This window comes from Thermobia domestica, chromosome 5 (genome assembly GCF_964235325.1).
Source record: "Thermobia domestica chromosome 5, izTheDome1.hap1.1, whole genome shotgun sequence".
NCBI lineage: Eukaryota > Metazoa > Arthropoda > Insecta > Zygentoma > Lepismatidae > Thermobia > Thermobia domestica.
Window position 1 is genome coordinate 38,320,153 of NC_137458.1, and position 22,703 is coordinate 38,342,855.

General features: G+C 37.3%; 2 protein-coding genes across 4 annotated transcripts in view; both read left to right on the top strand.

Moving 5' to 3' along the window:
* Nucleotides 1–21,560, top strand: part of Zw10 (Zeste-white 10 kinetochore protein) — a 98,505-nt gene extending 76,945 nt beyond the window's left edge. For all 3 annotated transcript variants that reach the window (XM_081758534.1, XM_081758531.1, XM_081758533.1), the window contains exons 9-10: nt 5,945–6,078; nt 21,322–21,560. In XM_081758534.1, the coding sequence (XP_081614660.1) occupies nt 5,945–6,078; nt 21,322–21,537 (350 nt within the window). In that variant the 3' untranslated portion in view covers nt 21,538–21,560. The remainder of the gene's footprint in view (nt 1–5,944; nt 6,079–21,321) is intronic.
* Nucleotides 6,102–14,103, top strand: LOC145684544 (uncharacterized). Its single transcript, XM_081756939.1, has 3 exons — nt 6,102–9,764; nt 10,630–13,979; nt 14,095–14,103. The coding sequence occupies exons 2-3, from the start codon at nt 10,692–10,694 to the stop codon at nt 14,101–14,103; spliced, it is 3,297 nt and encodes a 1,098-aa protein (XP_081613065.1). The 5' UTR covers nt 6,102–9,764; nt 10,630–10,691.
* Nucleotides 21,561–22,703: the final 1,143 nt, after the last annotated feature.

Here is a 22,703-nt window from a genome sequence, read left to right on the forward strand (position 1 = left end):
AAAAATTTCCTGAGACATCCCTATTTATCCTAGGATTATGGTTCGTACCTCATTCTCTTCAAAATAGAACAGCCATTGAAACTGACTATTCGCCAGTGTTGGGTAAGTTACTTGTAAAAATGTAACGCGTTACAAGTTACTTTACTCTCTCTTAAAATGTAACGCGTTAGTAACGCGTTACTTGCCCCCAAAAAGTAACTGTTACTTTACTTCGAAAGTAACGCGTTAGTCCGAAACTTTAAAAATGTGAAAAAAATTATGACTTCAATTTTCCGTACTACTATTACTACTGCTATTATTATTATTATTATTATTATTATTATTATTATTATTATTATTATTATTATTATTATTATTATTATTTTATTATTATTATTATTATTATTATTATTATATTAATTATAATAACACTGTCTATAAAAAGAAAGATAGGTTGTTTGTATTTGAATACTAAAAAAATTGTTGATTGCCAACCTCGGTAGTCGTGAAGTCTAGGAGTCAAGGACATTCACGAGCTTCTGAATTTGGATTGAGGGTCTAGGTTGAGTATTCGGGCTCGAGCCAAACACTGTTAAAAGTTATAGGGCACTCGCCAAATATCTTCAAAACTGCTCGGCCCGGGTTTAGAATTGTCAACGACTCGAGCAGCTCGGCTAACAGCTCATTCACTATCGACCCGAACTGAGAAGTGAGCCGAGCCAACAGCTCACCCAACCGACTCGGCTAGAGCCCTCGGCCCAGTTGAGCCGAACCGAGCAAATGGCTCATCCCTACCAAGCCAGCTCGAGCCGATGGTTCACCGCAAGTGAGCCGGCTCGAGCCATCTTGAGTTGAGCCGAGCCGAGCTGAGCTTGTTATAAAAAATCTCTTGTGGTCTCGTTATCGAGACGAGACGAGATGCGAGCAGTGTCCCCTCTCGTGAGCAACACTAAAAGCATTCCATGGCTTTCGTTTTCGAGTGTAATCAGGCCATGATTTCAAGACGACTTAAAACAAACGAGCCATTTATCAAACTCGACTGGACTCTAAACTCGACGCGAGAAACTGAATCGGCTCGGAACTCGACTCGAGGATATTACCCTTGACTTGACTCGAAACTCGACTTGAATGCGAGTTGAGTCGAGTTTTAGCTTGATGGTTGCTTATTGTTATTCTGCTAAACTAATTATATAATAATAACAATGTTGTTATGTAAAATTAAAAATAAAGAGTATAGAGAAACATTACACTACTCTATAATCAACGGGACTCTAGGATAAGCAAATTGATCTGAAAGAACTCCAATATTACGTACCATCAGCAAACTATTTTCTAGTAATAAAGTAGGCCTTCTCATCAAAACACAGTTTATTCATATTAATCCCTTACTGTAAATCGTTAATTATGGCACCCTAGTTGTTGATAAATATTTTCCGCCGGGGCACTTCAGACAAGTAACTTTTAAATTCTGTCCACCATCATCCTCAGTTCTTAAGAAAAAAGTATTCTTTCAAATGTTCGAACGGCAAAATATTTTCGTTCTCCATCTTTATAAAAACAACAGCAATCAAGGTAAAATAGATTACCGGTATCATTGCACTCCTAGTTCACTCACTGAATGTATTTATTTGGAGCTGTCAAAATCTACGACAAAATCTTCCAGGTGCTTGCAATCAGTACACGTGATTTCCCTAAGGCTGTCCTTGATCTTCAAAAAACAGCAAGTGGCACTACTAACTTATCTGTTTCTCTGTGTGTCTGTGACTGTCAGTCACTGACATACGTAGTTCATGCTCGATTGTTTCATTCTGAGAAATTCACTTACAGGAAAGAAACATTTGTTTCCGAAAAAAACAAAACAAATATACATCTATTGCACTTACTCCGAAATGTAACGCGAAAAAAGTAACGCAAACTAGGTACGTTACTTAAAAATTTGTAACGCGTTACCGTTACAGTTACTTTGGAAAAAATGTAACGCGTTACTAGGAAACGTTACTAAAAAGTAACGCGTTACTTGCGTTACGTTACTTCCCAACACTGCTATTCGCATGTTGCCATCATGTATCTGAGGCGGAAAAATCGTGAAAAAGGATTTTTTATTTTTAGTTTTTTTTACTTTTTTGTCGCTCTGTATCCCCCGTGTGTTAACACAGAGATCTGAAAAAACAATTGAAAAATACTAGAGGCTGCACTGAATATGTGTACAAAATTTCAGTCTTCTAGGTGTAAAAGTAAGCTCGCCAGAAAATAATAAAATAGGCCTTACAAAAAATTAGTTTAAGTTCTGACGTCATCACTAGGGTCGCTTTTCCGCTTAAGCACGCTAGGCACATGCCTAGGGCGCAAAAGATTTGGGGGTGCAAAAAATTGAAGGGCGAAAAAAGAGAAAAATTAAAATACACTTGTGCAGAAAACGTCATTTCCGTTCCGGTTGAGCTACCTGATTACAAACAAACTAAATCTCGGCGGCTAATGTAAATGTGATACGTATAATTTTACTTTTGTTAATTGAAAATAGAGATGTATATTACTTGATAAATAAGAATACTTAAGAACAGTTGTCTGAGGATAACTTAGGAAAAATACGTGTTTTCTGTTATTAGCAGACAAAATTCGAGGCTGTAGAAATAATTCCTAGTACACTTTTTAATTATAATAATTTACGAGAAGCCTATAAATACAACCTCCGTCCATTTAAAACTACTAGATTGTCACTCAATATGATAAACTGAACATCAACGTGATGAAAGAATAAAATAGAAAAAAAACAACAATTACAATATACTATTGATGAGTTCAGTGTATTATTATTAAGAGCGTCCCCAATAAATTTTAATCTCCTGTACATGTATGGGATTATCTTGGCCCATTTCATTTCAAATCGTACACATGATAGCCAAATGTGTACCATGACCGTCTTGAAGTTGTATGAAATATATATATATATTAAAGATGGACATGACCAGAGTACAGAAACAAAATAGTTTTGGTCTCTGATGATTTGCAACAGTGTTGCAGCCTCTTAAAGAATCACCACTGATAGTTACTTTTGCAGCAAAGTGAAATTGGCGTTTTGAAGGTATTATTAAGAAAGAAGAAAAATGCCAGAAACCTTTTTTGTTCTTTATTTTAGACTATGTTTTCAGCTCTTCCAAACCATACCAAACAGAGACATTAGAGGTGTAACATAAACTGTAACAAAATTGTTGAACTTGGAATAAACTTTGTTGTGCACATATTTCTGATATTTCCTGTGTATAAATGAAAACACATAAGATTTGTTTTATGCTAGAAATGAATACTATGGAAACATGATATTACAGTAAAAATATTATTTCCTACTTATCTGTACACCACAAATGAGAATTTAGCGTGAAAAAAGTGAAAATTTCAAAATTTGACTATTTTCAAAAATTAATATCTCAAAAACACCATCTTGAATTTTCATAAAAGTTACACAAAGCATGCACATGACATTGTTCTCCAATCCTGTAAAGACAGACTTGGTATTATTTTTCTGTGAAGAAAAGTACGAATTTTTATATTGCACCTTTCACAAGTTGTGAAATAATAGTAAAGTAGTGAACAAAGTGTGGGATTGGCAATACTGCTTTTGATTTAAATTCCACATCCAAAGTGTTATATCACCATAGTAACAGAAATTTATGTGAAAAACAGATTTTAACATGTTTTCTGGTATTTTATATCTTGATGATATGTTAACGTTTAACAACCCGAAAATACCATATTTTGAATAGTGTTTAAGAGAACCTATAGTGGAAGCGTGTATGTAGTGATCATCGTTGTTGTTCCAACGAACAAAAATTGTGCATACGAAACCATAGTAAACACGTTTCAAAGTATAGTATTTTTGGCTCTTAAAACGTAAACGCAACAAATTAATAAAGAACTACAACATTTTCAAAATTGCTTTCTTTCCGAATTGTTATAACTGCCTTGGTCTCGTATGCGTACATCTTTCAAACAAAACTAAAATATCGTACTTCACCTTCCATAGTTTTGTATCTACTGTGCAACATCTACTACAAATTGTCATTTAGTATGTTATTTTAAGAATTATAATTAGATATATCATCTGCAGTGTCTTAGATACAAATGTCACCAAATTTTATGCTTTAGATAAGATTGCCTCTTACACACGCTTCTCGTGCCAAAATAGATGCACAGTAGATGCTCACCAAAATCTGACGGTATTCGAATACTTTTGAACGATATTGTAGTTTTTATAATTTTCTCGGTTGTTTCCTCTATTAGTGATTTTCTTTTGTTGTACCTTTTTTTTTTTTACCGCACTTCGTGGTATTGTAAAAAGGATTGCATAAGAACCCGAGATATCAGAAATAATTTTGTACATGAAGTAATGGGTATGTTTTTTTCATCTATAAAAGAGCTTCAGCACAATTTCTTTAATATTGCAATATAAAAATCTCAATAAAAGAGTATATCAGTCAGTAATTATGTATTGTTTCTTAGTGCTTCGTTCCAAATTGTTTTCTTTTCCCATCATTTTTCCTTCTTTGTCTATCTCTTCTTCGTAATGTTTTCTGAGAAAGAAGGAGTCAGTATTAACAAATATTCTTCTGTAAAGCACAATAATACTCCCTTCCCTTGTTCTGTAGAACAGTTTCTACGATAATTTATATATAATTCTGCTTGACAACTATATTAGGAACAACTACTCAGGGAACACATGATTGCAAATATTAATTTAAACAGTAGTACATTCAGTATATTTATATAGTTACCGGAAATTTCAATTGGATGCTCGCTGATGAAGGTGGGTAATTTCCATTGAAACTTCCGGCAATTAAATAAATACATTGAAGTGTACCAGAGTTTAAATCAATATATCTTGAACAATTAAGTTTTCCAGAGTGAAGATAATTTTCGGTTCATGGTTCCATTATCGCCGAGTCATTAACAGTGTCTTACATAAGCGCCATCTGTTAAAATAGGCATTTTTCAGTGTTCTCTGTGAAATCAGTTGAAAAAACTAGGATAGAAATACAAATTTAAAAGGGTTCGTAGCAGCTCTTCACCCTTGAGAGTAACTATGTGTTTCTGTCACACAGTTCAAATCAGTTGGGGGTTTATGTGGATTTTCCTGAAAACTATATCACTGCTGAATATGACCTACATTGAAATCTTGTGTGCTCAGCAGTTAACAAAGTAACTTGAATTAATATATTGTGTGAGAGAGATCCACTAATTTCAACAACTAACAACTGTTAATTAATGGTTGTCAGCCTCTGGCTTATTTCTCATCACTCTAAACTTTGCAATGACCACGTTGCTTGCTCCATAAATTTGTTCATTTTATCGTTTGAAAAGCTTAACTACAAATGAATCTTTTTCCTTTGAATAATTATGTAAAGACAGCACTTGACACTTATAATTTTTAAAGAGGCGTTTACTTTATTGATTGCGTCTGTAAAAGTTCTCTAGTCAATTTCTTTATTTTGCGGCCCTTTTTTAACTAGATTAAATCACGCACGAAGATCGAATCACTTTATGAAGATATCTTATACTCTTGGTGGTAGGGTTCTGAAACTGAAATAAGGTCTTTTGAAATGGTGAAATATTTCAGTTTTAAATCCCACGGTTGTGCCAGGTAAACTAAGGAAGACGGTGATGAGAATGAATGAAGTAGTGGAATAAAGAAAATGGGAACAAACTGAAGAACCCCCGAAAAAACTCAGGCACATGGTGTTTAGATACCATAATAAAGCCCACTTGACGATAAGACCTTTTGATAAACTGGTTGTTTATGTATAAAGTTATTTCGTGGCGATTTTTTGATGAAGATACTGGAAATTTAACAGTTCTTCTGTAATGCAAGTCTCTATTAGACAATACTTATTAATTTCTTCATGTAACTTAAACGTTGAGTTTTCTGAGCTGACAGATGTGTGGAATAATAAATTCGTGTTTTCCTTTCCAGGAACACTCATAAATGGCTTTCTGGAAGAATTGACTATTCGAGTGATCACAGTTGAAGATATTCCGGCTGATATAGCATTGGATTTAGTAACTGTCTTTAGGATTGTAATCAGTAGAGCACCATTGGTTTTCGCTGTAAGTATAATCTTAGTGTATTAACTAATTAATTAATGCAGGAAACAAGGAAAATGAATATTTGTAGACACCCTGTTGAATCCTGTGAAACATTATTATTATTATTATTATTATTATTATTAATAATAATAATAATAATAATAATAATAATAATAAATCTATGCCCGCTCACCTCAATTTTGTATTTCAAATGTCGTTACCTAAACTTCATCTCAATCCTGAGAGTAGAGATGGCTATTTTTGTAATCGGGGCTCTCAATCCTTAAAGCCCTGATTACGATCTCAGCAGTAAACGACATGAAAATTTGGGAGATCACAACTTACAGGGGACTTAACAGATATACCTACAAATAATAGTAGTCTTAATGTGTTCCATATCTGCCTAGTTTTCTTTTGTACTAAGTGACTAACGCTGCCTGCTTTGTGTGGGTATAGTCCAAGGTTCAGTGACCGGTTGGAGTACTTATTTCGAATATAAAACCGAGTAACAATCCGAGCAGTTTTAAAACGTAGGTCACATCTCACAATTTTGGTTCTGAGAAGGGATTTAAAACTCCAGAAATGCCTGAATCGTTACTAAGTTGAAACAGCGACAGTTACATCCAAGAGCTAACGTTACTTTAATTTCAAACTAAATAATTGCAGTATAATTACTAGTAAATGCTCAAGCATGCACATATAACAAAAAAGAACTCACCTTGCGTCCGCTACTATTGCGTTTCACTTAAGAAATAATGTCTTTCATTTTTGAGACCGCGATGGAGCTTGCGATGGTCGTGACCAATCCATCCGTAAACCAGCTGGAAGCAATCTCTAAAGAATTAGTGCCTCTTGGTTTACGGTCGGATTGATCGTCGTCAAAACCGCAGCACAGGCTGAAAAATCAGATAAGATTTCTTAAATGAAACGCAATAGCAACGTATGCAGTGTTTCTTCTGTAAATAATTGTAAACGTAATATAATTGCCCAAATGAAAAGGAGACTTGTGTTATACCCAAATAATAATTTATTACAGAATCTGTGAAGTGCAGTTAATGTGTAAAATGACATGTAAAGGTAATTGGCATTGATGTTGATACTGATCTCAGCGTATACGTAGGAAGTGGATGGCTTCAATGTAGAAACTCGTGGGTTGGTGATGGATCCATTGTTTCAGATTTAATCCACTTTCTTGTTATAATGGGAGTTTGTGGTGGACAAAAGTAGTAATCGCATGACTTGGCCTCACTTTTTGGCCCCTGGGTCCCTGCCTCAGGACCCATGGTCCCTGGCCCAGTGTCAATGACCTAGGGGTACCATGGCCCACCCCCTAAAATTTGGCAGGGGTACATAGGACCACCCCCAGGACCCATGGTCCCTGGCCCGTGTCAATGACCTAGGGGTACTTAGGACCACCCCTCTAGATTTTGGCAGGGGTACATAGGACCACCCACCCCTTAAATTTTGGAAATTGCCAAATCTAAAAATTGGGTGTGGTAGCCTAGGACCACAGTATGTACCTCTATCAGTATTGGGTGTCTATGTCGTTCCCTTTTATGAGTAAAAAATTGCCAAAAATTCAAATTTCGGAGGTTTTTGACCTAATTTATCCCCTTGGATGAGGTATTATTACCCTATATGGTTATATGGGCGTATACAGGGATTCATTCCCTTTTATAAGACATGGGTATATTAATGCACCCCTTGAAAATTTTTGGGAGGGGTACTTTGGCCCACCCCTTCAATTTTGGAAATTGCCCAATTTAAACATTGGGTATTATAGTATAGGACCCTAATATGTATTATGATAAATTTGGGTGGTCCACCTCGTTCCCTTCTAGGGGTACAAAATTGCCAAAAATATAAACGTAAGCAATACGTAGTACCACGTGTTTGGTTTTTGGTCGATTTTATCCCCTTTGATGAGGTTATTATCCTATATATATAGTTATATGGTCATGTATAGGGGTCCATTACCTTTCATAAGATATGGGTATATTTGTGCACTCCTTTAAAAATTTGGGAGGGGTACTTTTGGCCCACCCCTTAAATTTTGGAAATTGCTCATTTTATATATTTGGTATTATAGTACGGGACCCTAACATGTATTATAATAAATTTGGGTGGTCCACTTCGTTCCCTTTTAGGGGTACAAAATTGCCAAATTTTAGTACAACCACGTGTTTGGTTTTTGGTTATTTTATTCCCTTGGATGAGGTCCTATTACCTTATATGGGTGTATACAGGTGTTTATTTCCTATTGTAAGACGTAGGTACATTTGTGCACCCCGGCAGGAGTGCCTTGGCCCACCCCTTAAATTTAGGAAATTGCCCAATTTAAACATTTGGTATAATAGTATAGAACCCTAATATAGATCACTATAAATTTCGGTGGTCTATCTCGTTCCCTTTTAGGGGTACAAAATTGCCAAAATATAAACGTAAGCATTACGTTGTACCACGTGTTTGGTTTTTGACCTAATTCATTTCCTTGGATGAGATCCTATTACCTTATATGGTTATATGACCATGTATAGGAGTCCATTCCCTATTATGAAACATAAGTACATATGTGCACCCCCGGGAATGGTACCTTGGCCCGCCCCTTAAGTTTTTAGAAATTGCCAAATTTAAACATTTGGTATCATAGTACTGGACCCTAATATATATTACTACAAAATTTGGGTGGTCCACCTCGTTCCCTTTTAGGGTGCATTTTGTTCCGCTTTAGGAGTGAACCTTGCAATCGTCCCGAGTTTGATTCTTGGAAATGTTGAATTTAACGTCCCCGCGAAAACGGTGAGAGATGATAGGACGAAACATGAACTTACTTGACTGAGGATTGAAGCAGTGACCTCATACAGTAGAGAGACAAGCACTGAGCCATCGTACACGTGTGTTGATTACTATGCAATGGTCCCGAGTTTGATTCTTGGTGCTAGTGTTAGAAAAATTTAACGTCCCACTTGAAACGATGATGAGAAATGAGAAAACATCATAAACTTACTTGCTTGCGGATTGAAGCAGAGAACTCACACATCAGAAAAAAAAAAAACGCTGAGCCACCGTACTCCATTCAGTGCGAGCAGTTTTGCGTATGAAAAGAACATGAACAGATTATGTTACATTACTACACATTTCTGCTTGTTGTTACGCATAGAAGCTTGTTATTGTGAAATTGCAGAATCTGCTTTTACTACATCAGCATTTTTTCTCAGCTGACGGACTTTTAAAGCTCAACTTTACATTTATGTCAAAGACAGTTTCGTAACATATCGATAAGTGTTACATTTTTTCAATCAAGTTTAAGGAAAATGAATCACATTTTAGATGTGTTAATTTGAATGTCGTAAGAAACTAACGAGTCAACGGTATGATGTCATTATCAAAATTGCGATACTAGATGTCGTAACGATTGATGTGTAAGGAGAAAAAACGTGAATAATGTCACAACCAATCAGATTGCTTCTTACATCACGTTTCGGCTCATGATGAAAGCTGTGTTTTCATTGGTTCTCCGTGATGTCATTGATTCATTTTCCTCGTTTCTGATTGGCTGATAGTGATGTCACTTTATAGTTGAACACGTTTTAGACCTAAATAAATTTCTTAATTTCATTTTCAAATCCTACTTCCACGAAGATCTTGAATGAACGTAGGTGTACCTCTAGTGACAGCGTGACTTTACTCCGTTCCTTGAATTTGAGGTAAGTATCGACTGCGTTTTCTTAACATCAATGGAGTGTTTTTTGCATGAGGATAACATTGTTATCATTGTTTTATTTTAACACGAAATATTTAGCAAATGGAAGAATAACTTGACCGGGGATCGAATTAGGAAGCCCACACATTAGAAGTAAGCACAAGAAATTTGTTGATTTTGGTTTAGCGTCCCTTCAGTAGTGGGGTGCTAGGAATACAGCTTAATGTTGAATCTGAGCGCATACTGGGTGTTGAACCCGGGCCACATCCCACACATTAGAAGTAAGCACGAGAAATTTGTTGATTTTGGTTTTAGCGTCCCTTCAGTAGTGGGGGCTAGGAATACAGCTTAATGTTGAATCTGATCGCATACTGGGTGTTGAACCCGGGCCAGAGGTGCGTAACGCTAACCACTTAGCTCAGTTTCTGAAAGTAAACAAAGAAACTACGCACGAATTTGTTCCCTACAACGTGAGACGTGGACCTACAGTTTAATGTGGGATCTGATCTCCCGCCGAGAAACGAATTCGAGTCTTTCTTGCCTTAGCTCGAGAAAAGCAAGCGCATGAGATTTTGTTTTCGTTTCATGTTCGTCATACGTTTTAAAGTTCAGTGTCAGAGGAAAAAATGCTTACTACTACAATGATTCTTTCAGCACAGTTAGAAAAACAATTTCATTCATTCTTTTTATCACTACAGAAACTTAGGTCATTTACATGTTGATGTTGGTCCGGGTTTGACGACAATAAAACGTTTCAGTAGTAGAACTATTTGAGATATGATCATTCTTTTAGGATTGATCGTGTAGTCATTTTGATAATGTAGTGATCTCTGAATTCAATTTTAATTCGTGCTTTTTTTTCGTTTTAGATATTTGTTTTTCTTTGCCTATTCCTTTTTTTGCTTACCTTACCTTTTTTCCCTATTTGAATATGGCTACTTCTGGCTTTACTGTCTTGCGAGAAATCAATAGACATTATCGGCGTTTTAATCTTGAAGGACGAATGCTGGAAATTCAAATTAATGCTCCGACCAGTGGCACCGATATTGTGGAGTGGGTTCAGGCCTCCTTTCAACAGATGTTGGATTATTTATTGGAAAACGTCGACGAATCATCGATGGTTGGATTATCGATTTTATCCCACGATGAGAAGAACAAGCCATTTTATCTATCTTTCCGGCATGCAAGTAATTTGACACTGGAGACTTTATGGGCATCCTTTGATCGCATCCTTCAAAGTAACGATAGTTTTCTCATGAACGAACCGTTCATTGTCCATTTTCATCATGTGGATGTGCCCCGTGGATTTGGATTGGTGCGTCGAGGTCTTTTATCAAACGACGAAGTATTAAAACGCAAGAAAGGCATTTTACGTGTAAAAAACACCGACAAGAAATGTTTAGCGTATGCGATTGTGATTGCTATTGGCCTAAAGAAATATAAGGATACAAATAAGAAACTGTACAGACAATATCACAACCAGAGAAAGTGTGTTGTTATTCCAGCCGTACATGAACTTTTGTCCAGATCATCAGTGAATTTAGAGCATGGGGGATCCGTGGAAGAATTACGACAATTGCAACGCTACTTGACAAATTATAAACTTACCGTATACACTAGCTTTTCCGGAGAAGATATTCTGTATGAAGGGCCTGGTGGCGAAGACAAAATTCCAATCAATTTAATGTGCATCAATTCTCATTATGACATCATCACGTCATTAACGTCTGTTTTTTCTACCAACTACTATTGTGCTGCATGCCACAAAAAATATGATCATCGTACTGCACACGTCAAGAACTGTTCGGCCATGTGTGAGAAATGTTTGCAGAAACCGCCATGTAGTAAGACCAATACGGAGAAGCAGTGCCTAGAATGCAATCGTGAATTTTATGGTGAAACATGCTATACAAATCATCTGACTGTACCATATCATAAAGGCCAACCAATATGCAAGATGGTGAAACAGTGTGCCAAATGTCTACGCATTTATTCGTTTGTCCATACAGGGGAAAGAAAACATGATTGTACTGATTATTTTTGTAATGTGTGCCATAAACACGTTACGTCTACCCACCAATGCTACATGAAGCCTGATACGACTCAATTAAAGCCTGGAGTTCCATCAGTGTTACATGCCAAGAAAGCTATGATTGTTTTCTATGATATCGAAGCCACACAGGATACTTTCTTCGATGAAGACACGTTCATTCATAAGCCCAATTTACTGGTGGCCCAACAAGTATGTTACAACTGTGTTCAAGATGAGGATATACATCATCCGTGTGAAGTTTGTGGACAGCGAGAACATATTTTTCAAGATGATTCGATCAATGCCTTTCTTGCGTATTTACGTCAACCACGACCCAACATCAAACTTATTGTATCTTTGGCACATAACTGTAAGGGATATGATGGTCATTTTATTCTTAAATCTTTAGTGGAAGAACATAAATTGAAACCTACTTTGATCTTGAACGGAGCAAAAATTTTAAGCATGAAAGTGAATCACTTATCGTTTATTGACTCCTTAAATTTCATGCCAATGGCTTTAAGTAAATTATCCAAGGCATTTCATTTACCAGCGACCAAAGGATATTTTCCACACTTTTTTAATACTGCTGCAAATCAAACGTATGTGGGAAAATTACCGGACATCCATTATTATGGTGCAGATGAAATGAAAGTGGATGAACGAGAAAAATTCATGACATGGTATAACGAACACCAGAACGATACGTTTATTTTCCAAAAAGAATTGGTGAACTATTGTATCCAGGACGTCAACGTACTTCGATTGGCTTGTATATCTTTCATGACCACTTTTGAACAAGAAACTCACGTCAATCCTTTCCTGGAGGCTATCACTTTGGCGAGTGCGTGCAATTTAGTATTTCGACGAAATTTCTTAAAACCTAATACTATTAGCATTCTCCCTGCACGTGGATACCGTCACAGAAACAATCAGTCACGGATTGCTTTGCAGTGGCTTGCCTACATGGAGGAAAAAGAGGGTCATTCAATTCAACATGCTGCGAGAGGAAAAGAAGTTTATGTTGCTGGTTTTCATCTGGACGGTTACTACAAAGATCCTGACACTAAAGAGAAACACATGTATGAATTTGAAGGGTGCAGATTCCACGGCTGTCCTCTATGTGTCCCTACAGGCCGTGATCAACCCATTTATGAGAACTCCGAAGAAACAATGAACTATCGCTACGAGAGAACACAGCGTAAAATGAAGTTATTACGATCCATGGGATATAAAGTACATGAAATGTGGGAATGTGAATTTCGTCAAGTGTTAAAATCCAATCCAACATTGGCCTCTTCTTTAAGCACACATCCTTATACTAATAAGACACCATTAAATCCAAGAGACAGCTTCTATGGTGGCCGTGTTAATGCCATTAAATTGTACCACGTCGCAAATGAAAATGAAGGCGAAGAAATAAAATTCTTGGATATCGTCTCCCTGTATCCTTATGTGAATAAATGTGGACGGTATCCAATAGGGCATCCACGAATATATCTACAGGGAGATCCAGAAATGCCCGACATTCAAACTGTCAACGGATTGGTCAAGTTGAAGATCTTGCCTAGCAGAAATGTGTTTCATCCAGTGCTGCCATTTCGTTCAAATAAGAAGTTGTTGTTTCCACTTTGTGCTGCCTGTGCCACAGCATTAAATCAAGATTCTGAATGTACACATTCGGACAGTGAACGAAGCCTAACAGGAACATGGGTGTCCTATGAAATTCAAAAAGCCATTGAACTTGGGTATCAAGTCATTGAAATTTACGAAATTTGGGATTACGACATCACCGTATATGATCCAGAAACCAAGACTGGCGGATTATTCAGCGAATACATTAACACATTTTTGAAATCTAAGCTGGAAGCTTCTGGATGGCCTGCCAATTGCGTCACCGAAGAAGAAAAGCAGCAGTATATTCAAGTGGTACAACAACGGGAAGGCATAACTTTAGATGCAGCAAATATAATGACAAATTCAGCACGTCGTAGTCTTGCAAAACTCTGTTTGAATGCCTTCTGGGGACGACTCGCTATAAGAGACAATTTCAGCCAAACGACCATCATTAACGACCCCAAAGAACTGTATCAGAAATTAACTGCTCCAGATATAAAAGTCAACCAAATTTTACCTGTTAACGATTCGATGTTATACCTTTATTGGCAGTATGAAGATGATGTTCCAGTACAAAATCACAATGCTAATGTTGTCCTTGGAGCATTTACAACGTGTCAAGCTCGTCTGGAACTCTACAAATATTTAGAACTGCTGCAAGAAAGAGTACTATATTTCGATACAGATTCCGTAATATTCACGCAGCGACCATCACAGCCCACAATAGAACCAGAAGTATTTCTTGGTTCAATGTCAAATGAACTGGAATCAATTGGACCAAAAGCATACATTAAAAAATTCGTGTCTGGTGGCCCAAAACAGTACGCCTTGGAAATCTACAACCCCGACACGAAATCAACCAGTTATGTATGCAAAATTCGTGGATTCACACTCAATTATACTGCAAGTCAAAAGCTAAATTTTAACAGTCTGGAGCAAATGATCATAAATCAATCGAATGAAAAAATCTCCATTAGCACGCCGCACAAAATTTACAGAACCCACGATCATCATCTTGTCACAAAACCTGAAGAAAAGAAGTACAGTTTCAACTATAAAAAACGCCGATTAATACCAGACACATACGAGACATTGCCCTATGGGTATAAAAAAGCCAGAACAGAATAACAGCCATATTTTTCCCTAATCCCACCAACATCACCTCCCAAAGACGGGGCAAAGAATCAACGCAACACGGGACATGCTTCAACGAGGCCACAGCGGAAAAACAAAACTCAGATGACATCACCTTGCAGAAACCCGTGGAGAAAAAAAAGGAATTCAGGTACGTCACATTTGCGTTTCTTTTCTCACCTCACTCTCTCTTGATCAGTTAGTTCGATGTTAATAATCTGTTTTTCTTCTTTCACAGGAAACAAAATAAATATTACCATGTATATTCATATGTTTTATTTTCTCTTTACAGAATTTGTACCCGTCACGGACACGTCTTCCTTTGAAGAAAAAAGAAATTCTGTATTCTATTTTACATGCTAAAATAAATGTACAAAAACATGATTCTGTGTTTTTATTTCACATCCTAAAATCAAATTCTTTTTCCTGTACTGCGATTTCAATTTCTTTTTTCTGAATCAGTTTACCGATAAAATAAATCAATGTTTTACGAAAAAAAAAATCAAACTAAATTTTTGTTTCAAAAAATTTTTAGTGTACGAAAAAAAAACTGATTCAGAAAATTTTTGTGTACGAAAAAAAAAATGTTTTCAGAAAAATTTTTTGTGTACGAAAACAAAATTCTGTTTCAGAAATTTTTTTGTGTGTACAAAACAAAAACTGTTTCAGAAAAATTTTTATGTACAAACAAAATTCTGTTTCAGAAAAAAATTTTTATGTACAAACAAAATTCTGTTTCAGAAAATTTTTTGTGTGCAAAACAAAAATCAGTTTTCGTCACGAAACTGCTCCGACTAAATGAATCGATTCATTCTGATAGTGTTGGCAACACTGGAAAAATTTCGGTAAGTATCGCTCAGACCCTGAGTTACAGCGAACACAACTAGATTCGAACCAGCAACCTTACATGTCTGATTCATCTCTAAATACAGCCAACTAAACAATAAGATTATGTGTATACGTCAATGCTTTGCACTGAGTCAACAAGGTTTTCTTCAAGGTCAAAGTTGCACACGAAGTAAAAAAGATGACAACGCAGATCTTCTATCTTTCTATATGAAACATAAACCTAGTATAAACTGCTCGCACTGAAATGTGTAATGTAACATAATCTGCTCGTCTTCTTTTCATACGCGAAACTGTTCGCACTGAATGGAGTACGGCGGCTCAGCGCTTCAATCCACAACGAAGTAAGTTCATGTTTCCTCCTATCATTTTTTCATCATCGTTTCAAGGGGACGTTAAACTCAACATTTCTTAAAACTAACACAAAAAATCGAACTCGGGACCATGACATAGTAATCAAAAAACTCAACTTCTCAATCGAGTATGGTGACTCAGCTCTTATTTCTGATGTGTGAGACCTCTGCTTCAATCCGCAAGCAAGTAAGTTTATGATGTTTTCTCATTTCTCATCATCGTTTCAAGTGGGACGTTAAATTTTTCTAACACTAGCACCAAGAATCAAACTCGGGACCATTGCATAGTAATCAACACACGTGTACGATGGCTCAGTGCTTGTCTCTCTACTGTATGAGGTCACTGCTTCAATCCTCAGTCAAGTAAGTTCATGTTTCGTCCTATCATCTCTCACCGTTTTCGCGGGGACGTTAAATTCAACATTTCCAAGAATCAAACTCGGGACGATTGCAAGGTTCACTCCTAAAGCGGAACAAAATGCACCCTAAAAGGGAACGAGGTGGACCACCCAAATTTTGTAGTAATATATATTAGGGTCCAGTACTATGATACCAAATGTTTAAATTTGGCAATTTCTAAAAACTTAAGGGGCGGCCAAGGTACCATTCCCGGGGGTGCACATATGTACTTATGTTTCATAATAGGGAATGGACTCCTATACATGGTCATATAACCATATAAGGTAATAGGATCTCATCCAAGGAAATGAATTAGGTCAAAAACCAAACACGTGGTACAACGTAATGCTTACGTTTATATTTTGGCAATTTTGTACCCCTAAAAGGGAACGAGATAGACCACCGAAATTTATAGTGATCTATATTAGGGTTCTATACTATTATACCAAATGTTTAAATTGGGCAATTTCCAAAATTTAAGGGGTGGGCCAAGGCACTCCTGCCGGGGTGCACAAATGTACCTACGTCTTACAATAGGAAATAAACACCTGTATACACCCATATAAGGTAATAGGACCTCATCCAAGGGAATAAAATAACCAAAAACCAAACACGTGGTTGTACTAAAATTTGGCAATTTGGTACCCCTAAAAGGGAACGAAGTGGACCACCCAAATTTATTATAATACATGTTAGGGTCCCGTACTATAATACCAAATATATAAAATGAGCAATTTCCAAAATTTAAGGGGTGGGCCAAAAGTACCCCTCCCAAATTTTTAAAGGAGTGCACAAATATACCCATATCTTATGAAAGGTAATGGACCCCTATACATGACCATATAACTATATATATAGGATAATAACCTCATCAAAGGGGATAAAATCGACCAAAAACCAAACACGTGGTACTACGTATTGCTTACGTTTATATTTTTGGCAATTTTGTACCCCTAGAAGGGAACGAGGTGGACCACCCAAATTTATCATAATACATATTAGGGTCCTGTACTATAATACCCAATGTTTAAATTGGGCAATTTCCAAAATTGAAGGGGTGGGCCAAAGTACCCCTCCCAAAAATTTTCAAGGGGTGCATTAATATACCCATGTCTTATAAAAGGGAATGAATCCCTGTATACGCCCATATAACCATATAGGGTAATAATACCTCATCCAAGGGGATAAATTAGGTCAAAAACCTCCGAAATTTGAATTTTTGGCAATTTTTTACTCATAAAAGGGAACGACATAGACACCCAATACTGATAGAGGTACATACTGTGGTCCTAGGCTACCACACCCAATTTTTAGATTTGGCAATTTCCAAAATTTAAGGGGTGGGTGGTCCTATGTACCCCTGCCAAAATCTAGAGGGGTGGTCCTAAGTACCCCTAGGTCATTGACACGGGCCAGGGACCATGGGTCCTGGGGGTGGTCCTATGTACCCCTGCCAAATTTTAGGGGGTGGGCCATGGTACCCCTAGGTCATTGACCCTGGGCCAGGGACCATGGGTCCTGAGGCAGGGACCCAGGGGCCAAAAAGTGAGGCCAAGTCATGCGATTACTACTACAAACACCATGCTCGTGGGTTTTCTCGGGTTCTCCCGTTTCCTCCCACTTTCTTCATTCCATTTCATTCATTTCTCATAATTTCCGTCTCCTTTAGCCTAATTGGTATAACCGTGGGACGTAAAACTTAAAGATTTCATTTGTCATTTTTGCTATAACGGAATATGGAGCAGTGCGAGAGACTGCTTGCCGTACATTTCCTGCATCGTGCGATAAATTTCTGAAGCATGCACGCCTTCTGTACTAAGAAATTGGATAATAGCTCGTTTCGCTGATCTGGAGAAATCCATAATGTACCGACCACGCAAAAATAGCTTTACCCAAATAGCAGGCGATGCTGATCGCTTCAAGTTCAAATTGAAAATCACACCGCACTATTCTTCAGCAAACACATTTCTCCATTAGATGCAACGCTGTTGCAGACAGAGTCTCCTTTTCAATTGGGCTATTCTTATATAATAGTTCTGTGTAAACAATAGATTATTTTAATGTGATGCTGGAACTAAAGTTCATGTTTTTAATAGAATTTCATAATGGAAATGTAAAAATTTACATTTTTAAAGAATAGCATTGATTGATAACCTATTTTACATGTAAACTGTGTATTTCTTGGCGTTACTATAAGGAAATGTATGTGTGGGGTGGAATATCAACAGTGGTGCAAGTGGGGATATTGCTTTTCTTAGAAATCTTAAAATAAAAGTTTGTAACAAAGCAGAGGAAGGATAGTTATTTATTCAATGTTTTGCCAAATATTTTTTTGCCTTTTAGACTTATAATTTCGTAATTATTGTACTTTGAAATATTGGAGAGGTAGCGAGATTTCGAAGTTTGATTACTTATATTATTATTATTTTTAATATTATTAATGAAACTAGGGACACCCTTCAGCTTCAATTACGAAGCATATGGAGTTTCCTTTAAAATTGGGGACGTTTGGTATCCTGACCAAACTAGGTAGTTCTGCCCGTCTCTGGAACTTTACAAACTAACCCTTCTCAGGAATTCTTTAAATGTAATTCGCAAATTTTTCCGAAACTAGGTTTTCTTTCTCTGGGGGTAGGCAAGACACATGAACACTACTAGGGAAGCAGTTGCTCCTGTTCAATTAAGAAACGGAGTAGTTTTATGATGTATAACAGAGTAAAATAAAATATTTATCTTAAGTGCATTGTAATTTTATGCTTCACAAATATTTCAGAATCTGTTTCCCTGAGACTTTCATTAGGGACGTTGATCGGAAGAAAACTGTCTCATTTTTTCCTGTGTATACTGACAGTCTTTTCTCCAATCTTATAAAATATATCTGAAAGAATTTAACACAAATAATAATGAAAAACAAATAATGTTAAGTTTTTATTAGTAAATACTGAATGTTTTTGATAAAAACTTAACATTTATTTCTGATCGACAGTGATGCGGAGTTGGCGTCCGCACTGGTCCCAAATGTGTTCAATTGGGGAGAGATCAGGTGGCCTTGTTGGCAAGGGAAGAACCTTAACATGACGTATACAGTACATAGACAAACTTGCCGTGTGTGACCGAGTGTTGTCTTGTTGAAAGATTGTAGCAACATGCTCGCAGAAAGAGTAACACATGCGGGCTCAGAATTTCACCCACGTATCACTGTGCCGTCAAATTCCGCGATTTCTACGAGGGGTGACCGAAACTCATATGCAATGGCTCCAAATACCATGATAATCAGTAGTAACACCGGCATACTGTTCCACAATATGTGCTGGATGTGATCTCGCTCCGATGCCGCCATACATGAACACGATGGTCATCTGTCGTAATGCAGAATCGAGACTCATTACTGAACACGATCCGTTATTCACGAGAATTCCTTGCTACCAAATACGAGACTACTCCACACACTTTCATTTATGCACTGGTATAAAGGGCAGATAAGCAGGGTACAGTGAACCCACAATCCAGCTGATTCCAGTTGTCAAAACTCGGTGCAGGATGATACAAGGTGTTGTAGAGAGTCCACTACTTGCGTTCAGATGGCAGGCGCAGCCGTCACAGGATTACGTAATGCTTCATGCACAATGGAACGATCCTCCCGTGTTGTGTGGTCTGTCGTGGTCGATCGGAACCTTTACGTCGTGCGTTGGTGCTTTCACGTATCCACTGGCCTCAATATTATACCACAGTTATATCAGAATGCTCTACATGTTTGGCAATCGCAGGAAATACCCAGTTGGCCTTGTGCAATCCCACGATGCGGCTCCATTTCGAACGCCATCAATGCTGGTAATGCTCTCTAAAATGGCACGAGGTATTATGTGTTTCTTGACTTCCTGCACTGTGCAGACTCATTCTTTCGCGCTTCACTGCTGACTGACACGACCAGGGCTAAATTCCTTACTGCTGAAATTAAAATTACTGCGCTCTGGTGACCATTCGTGATGTTCTCGATCTTCGAAACTCTAATCGTTTACACACCCTGCTTAGCACTACACATCTACCGAATTGTAGTTAAATTAAACGATTTTGTTTTTTTCAAGTGAGTGTATAATAGATGTAAGAGAACTGTGACAGATCCTCGAATATCTTGATAGTTACGTCACTTTTAATTGCCATGGATAAAAATACCGAGGCACGTTTGGCTATTATGATTTTAGTGCCCAAGGAAAGTTGTTACAGTTGATTTAAGCTTTAGAAAACTGACGGGGAATTTATGTGCTAAACGAGGGCTCATTAAATGGTTTTACAATTCCTTTAAATTTTAGTATGACATATATTGCATTTTTAATGTTAGTGGAAGTGTCACCGTATTTACAAATAATCCATGGTGATATAAGTCTTGTTGGGTACAATAAAATATGCACTTACCCCTTGTTTGGTAAAAATCTATTAGCAAAGTGTATGTGACTATAGCAATGGTTTCCAAGCGATGTGCCGCACAGTAGAGACCTGCACGGGCCAAATTTTTCGGACCGAACCCAATCCAGCCCGTGCAGGATTGGGCCCAGCCCAATTTTGGAGATTTTCAGCCCGAGCCCGATAAATTTTAAAAGTTTCATTTTGTAACATTTTTCACGGACACACTTCTTCAACGTTTGCCTTTATTCTAATTATCATTTAACGAAAGTCAATAATTATTAAAGAATTGCAATTAATCGACCCCAGCCCGGCCCGGCCTGAAGAGAAATCAGTGTCGGCCCGCCCAAGTCCGGCCCGGCCCAAAGAAATAACAGAGTCGCCCCGCCCAAGCCCGGCCCATGCAAGTCTCTACCGCACAGTCCCATAGGGCGTGTTGGGAGATTTTAGAATTTAAACATCATGAAGTATTTAATAATTAGTTAAAATCAATTCTGAGACAAACTGTACCAGTCAACATCTCAGCAGCAGCAACAGTGCTCAATACTTTATAGAATCTTATATCTTACACGATTATAATGTATTAGTAGTACAAATGAAACAAGTGGGTTGCAATGTCGGAGACATTCAATAAAGTGGATCGTCAGTCAAGAAAGGTTGGGAACCACTGGTCTATAATGTGAGAGTAATATGATAAATAATACCTAGGTAGAATTATCTATTAATTTTCCACAATTTTAACACGAGCTTTGAATTTAACTTCTGCCCTTTTGTTCTAGGACCCTGGTGAAGTCCATCGTCATGTAACACGATGGCAGAAGTTTCAAGAGCTTGTTCTAATTCTTGGAGCTAGTCTGCGCGACATTGAAGATCGTTGGGCGGATGGCAAAGGACCTTTGGCTCATGAATTCACGGTTGACGAAGTAAAACAGCTAGTTAGAGCTTTGTTTCAGAATACGGAGAGAAGATCAGTTTTGTTAGCAAAGATAAAATAAAATTAAAAAATCTTAAATTGAAATTTCTGTGTTCATATTAAATTTATTTATAAGAAACTAACATATATTACCCGCTTCGCTGGGTTGAAATGAAAATTTAAATGGACAACTCCGTATCTTGTGTGTTTAGTACCCGTGAAATATGCTGTTTTCGTTTTTAATGGCATCGATTTAAACGGCATCGGAAAGATCATTGATCATCTCGGCGACCCCGAAAACCATGAATTCGACACTAATATTGGGCATTTTCGATCATTTTATTATCTCCTCCTCTCCCAAGTTGCGGAGCTGAATTTGGTTTTAAACGGGATCGAAATTGTCAATCTTCATCTCAGCGACTCTAAAAACTACGGATCTGACATTAATATCGGCCATTTTTGATCATTTTTATATATCTCCCCCTCCTCGTTTTCTGTGTTGCGGGACACGACATCGGAAGTGTCACCGGTCATCTCAGCGACCCCTGAAACTATGAATTCGACACCAATATGGATTATATTTGATCAGTGTCATGTACTTCGCTTTCCCCCTCCCCTAAGATGCGGGGCTGAATTTGGATTTAAACAGCATCAGAAGTGTCACTGTTCATCTCGGCGACCCCAAGAACTATAGATTCAACACTGATATCGATCATTTTTGACCATTTATATATATATATATATATATATATATATATATATATATATATATATATATATATATATATATATATATATATATATATATATATATATTTCCCCTCCCCATGTTGCGGGCCATCGCATCGGAAGTGTCACCGTTCATCTCAGCGACACGAAAAAATGGATTCAGCACTAATATAGGTCATTTTCGATCATTTTTAAATCTCTCTTCCTCCCCTCCCCCAAGTTGCGAGGTTGAATTTGAATTTAAACGAGATCGAAAGTATCACTGTTCATCTAAGTGACCCAGAAAACTATAAATTCGACACTGATAGTGGCAATTTTCGAAATTTTTATATCTCTCTTTCTCCCCCTCCTTCAAGTGACGGGGCTGATTTTGGATTTAAACCGGATCGGAAATGTCTCTGTTCATCTGAATGATCGAAAACTATGGATTAGACACTAACATTGGTAATTTTTTTATTATTATTATATATAGCTCCCCCTCCTCCGTGCTGCGGCGCACAGCATCAGAATTGTAACTGT

Bases quoted from the DNA above. Each gene is read 5' to 3' on its own strand.
- LOC145684544 (XM_081756939.1), top strand. From the start codon at position 10,692: ATGGCTACTTCTGGCTTTACTGTCTTGCGAGAAATCAATAGACATTAT.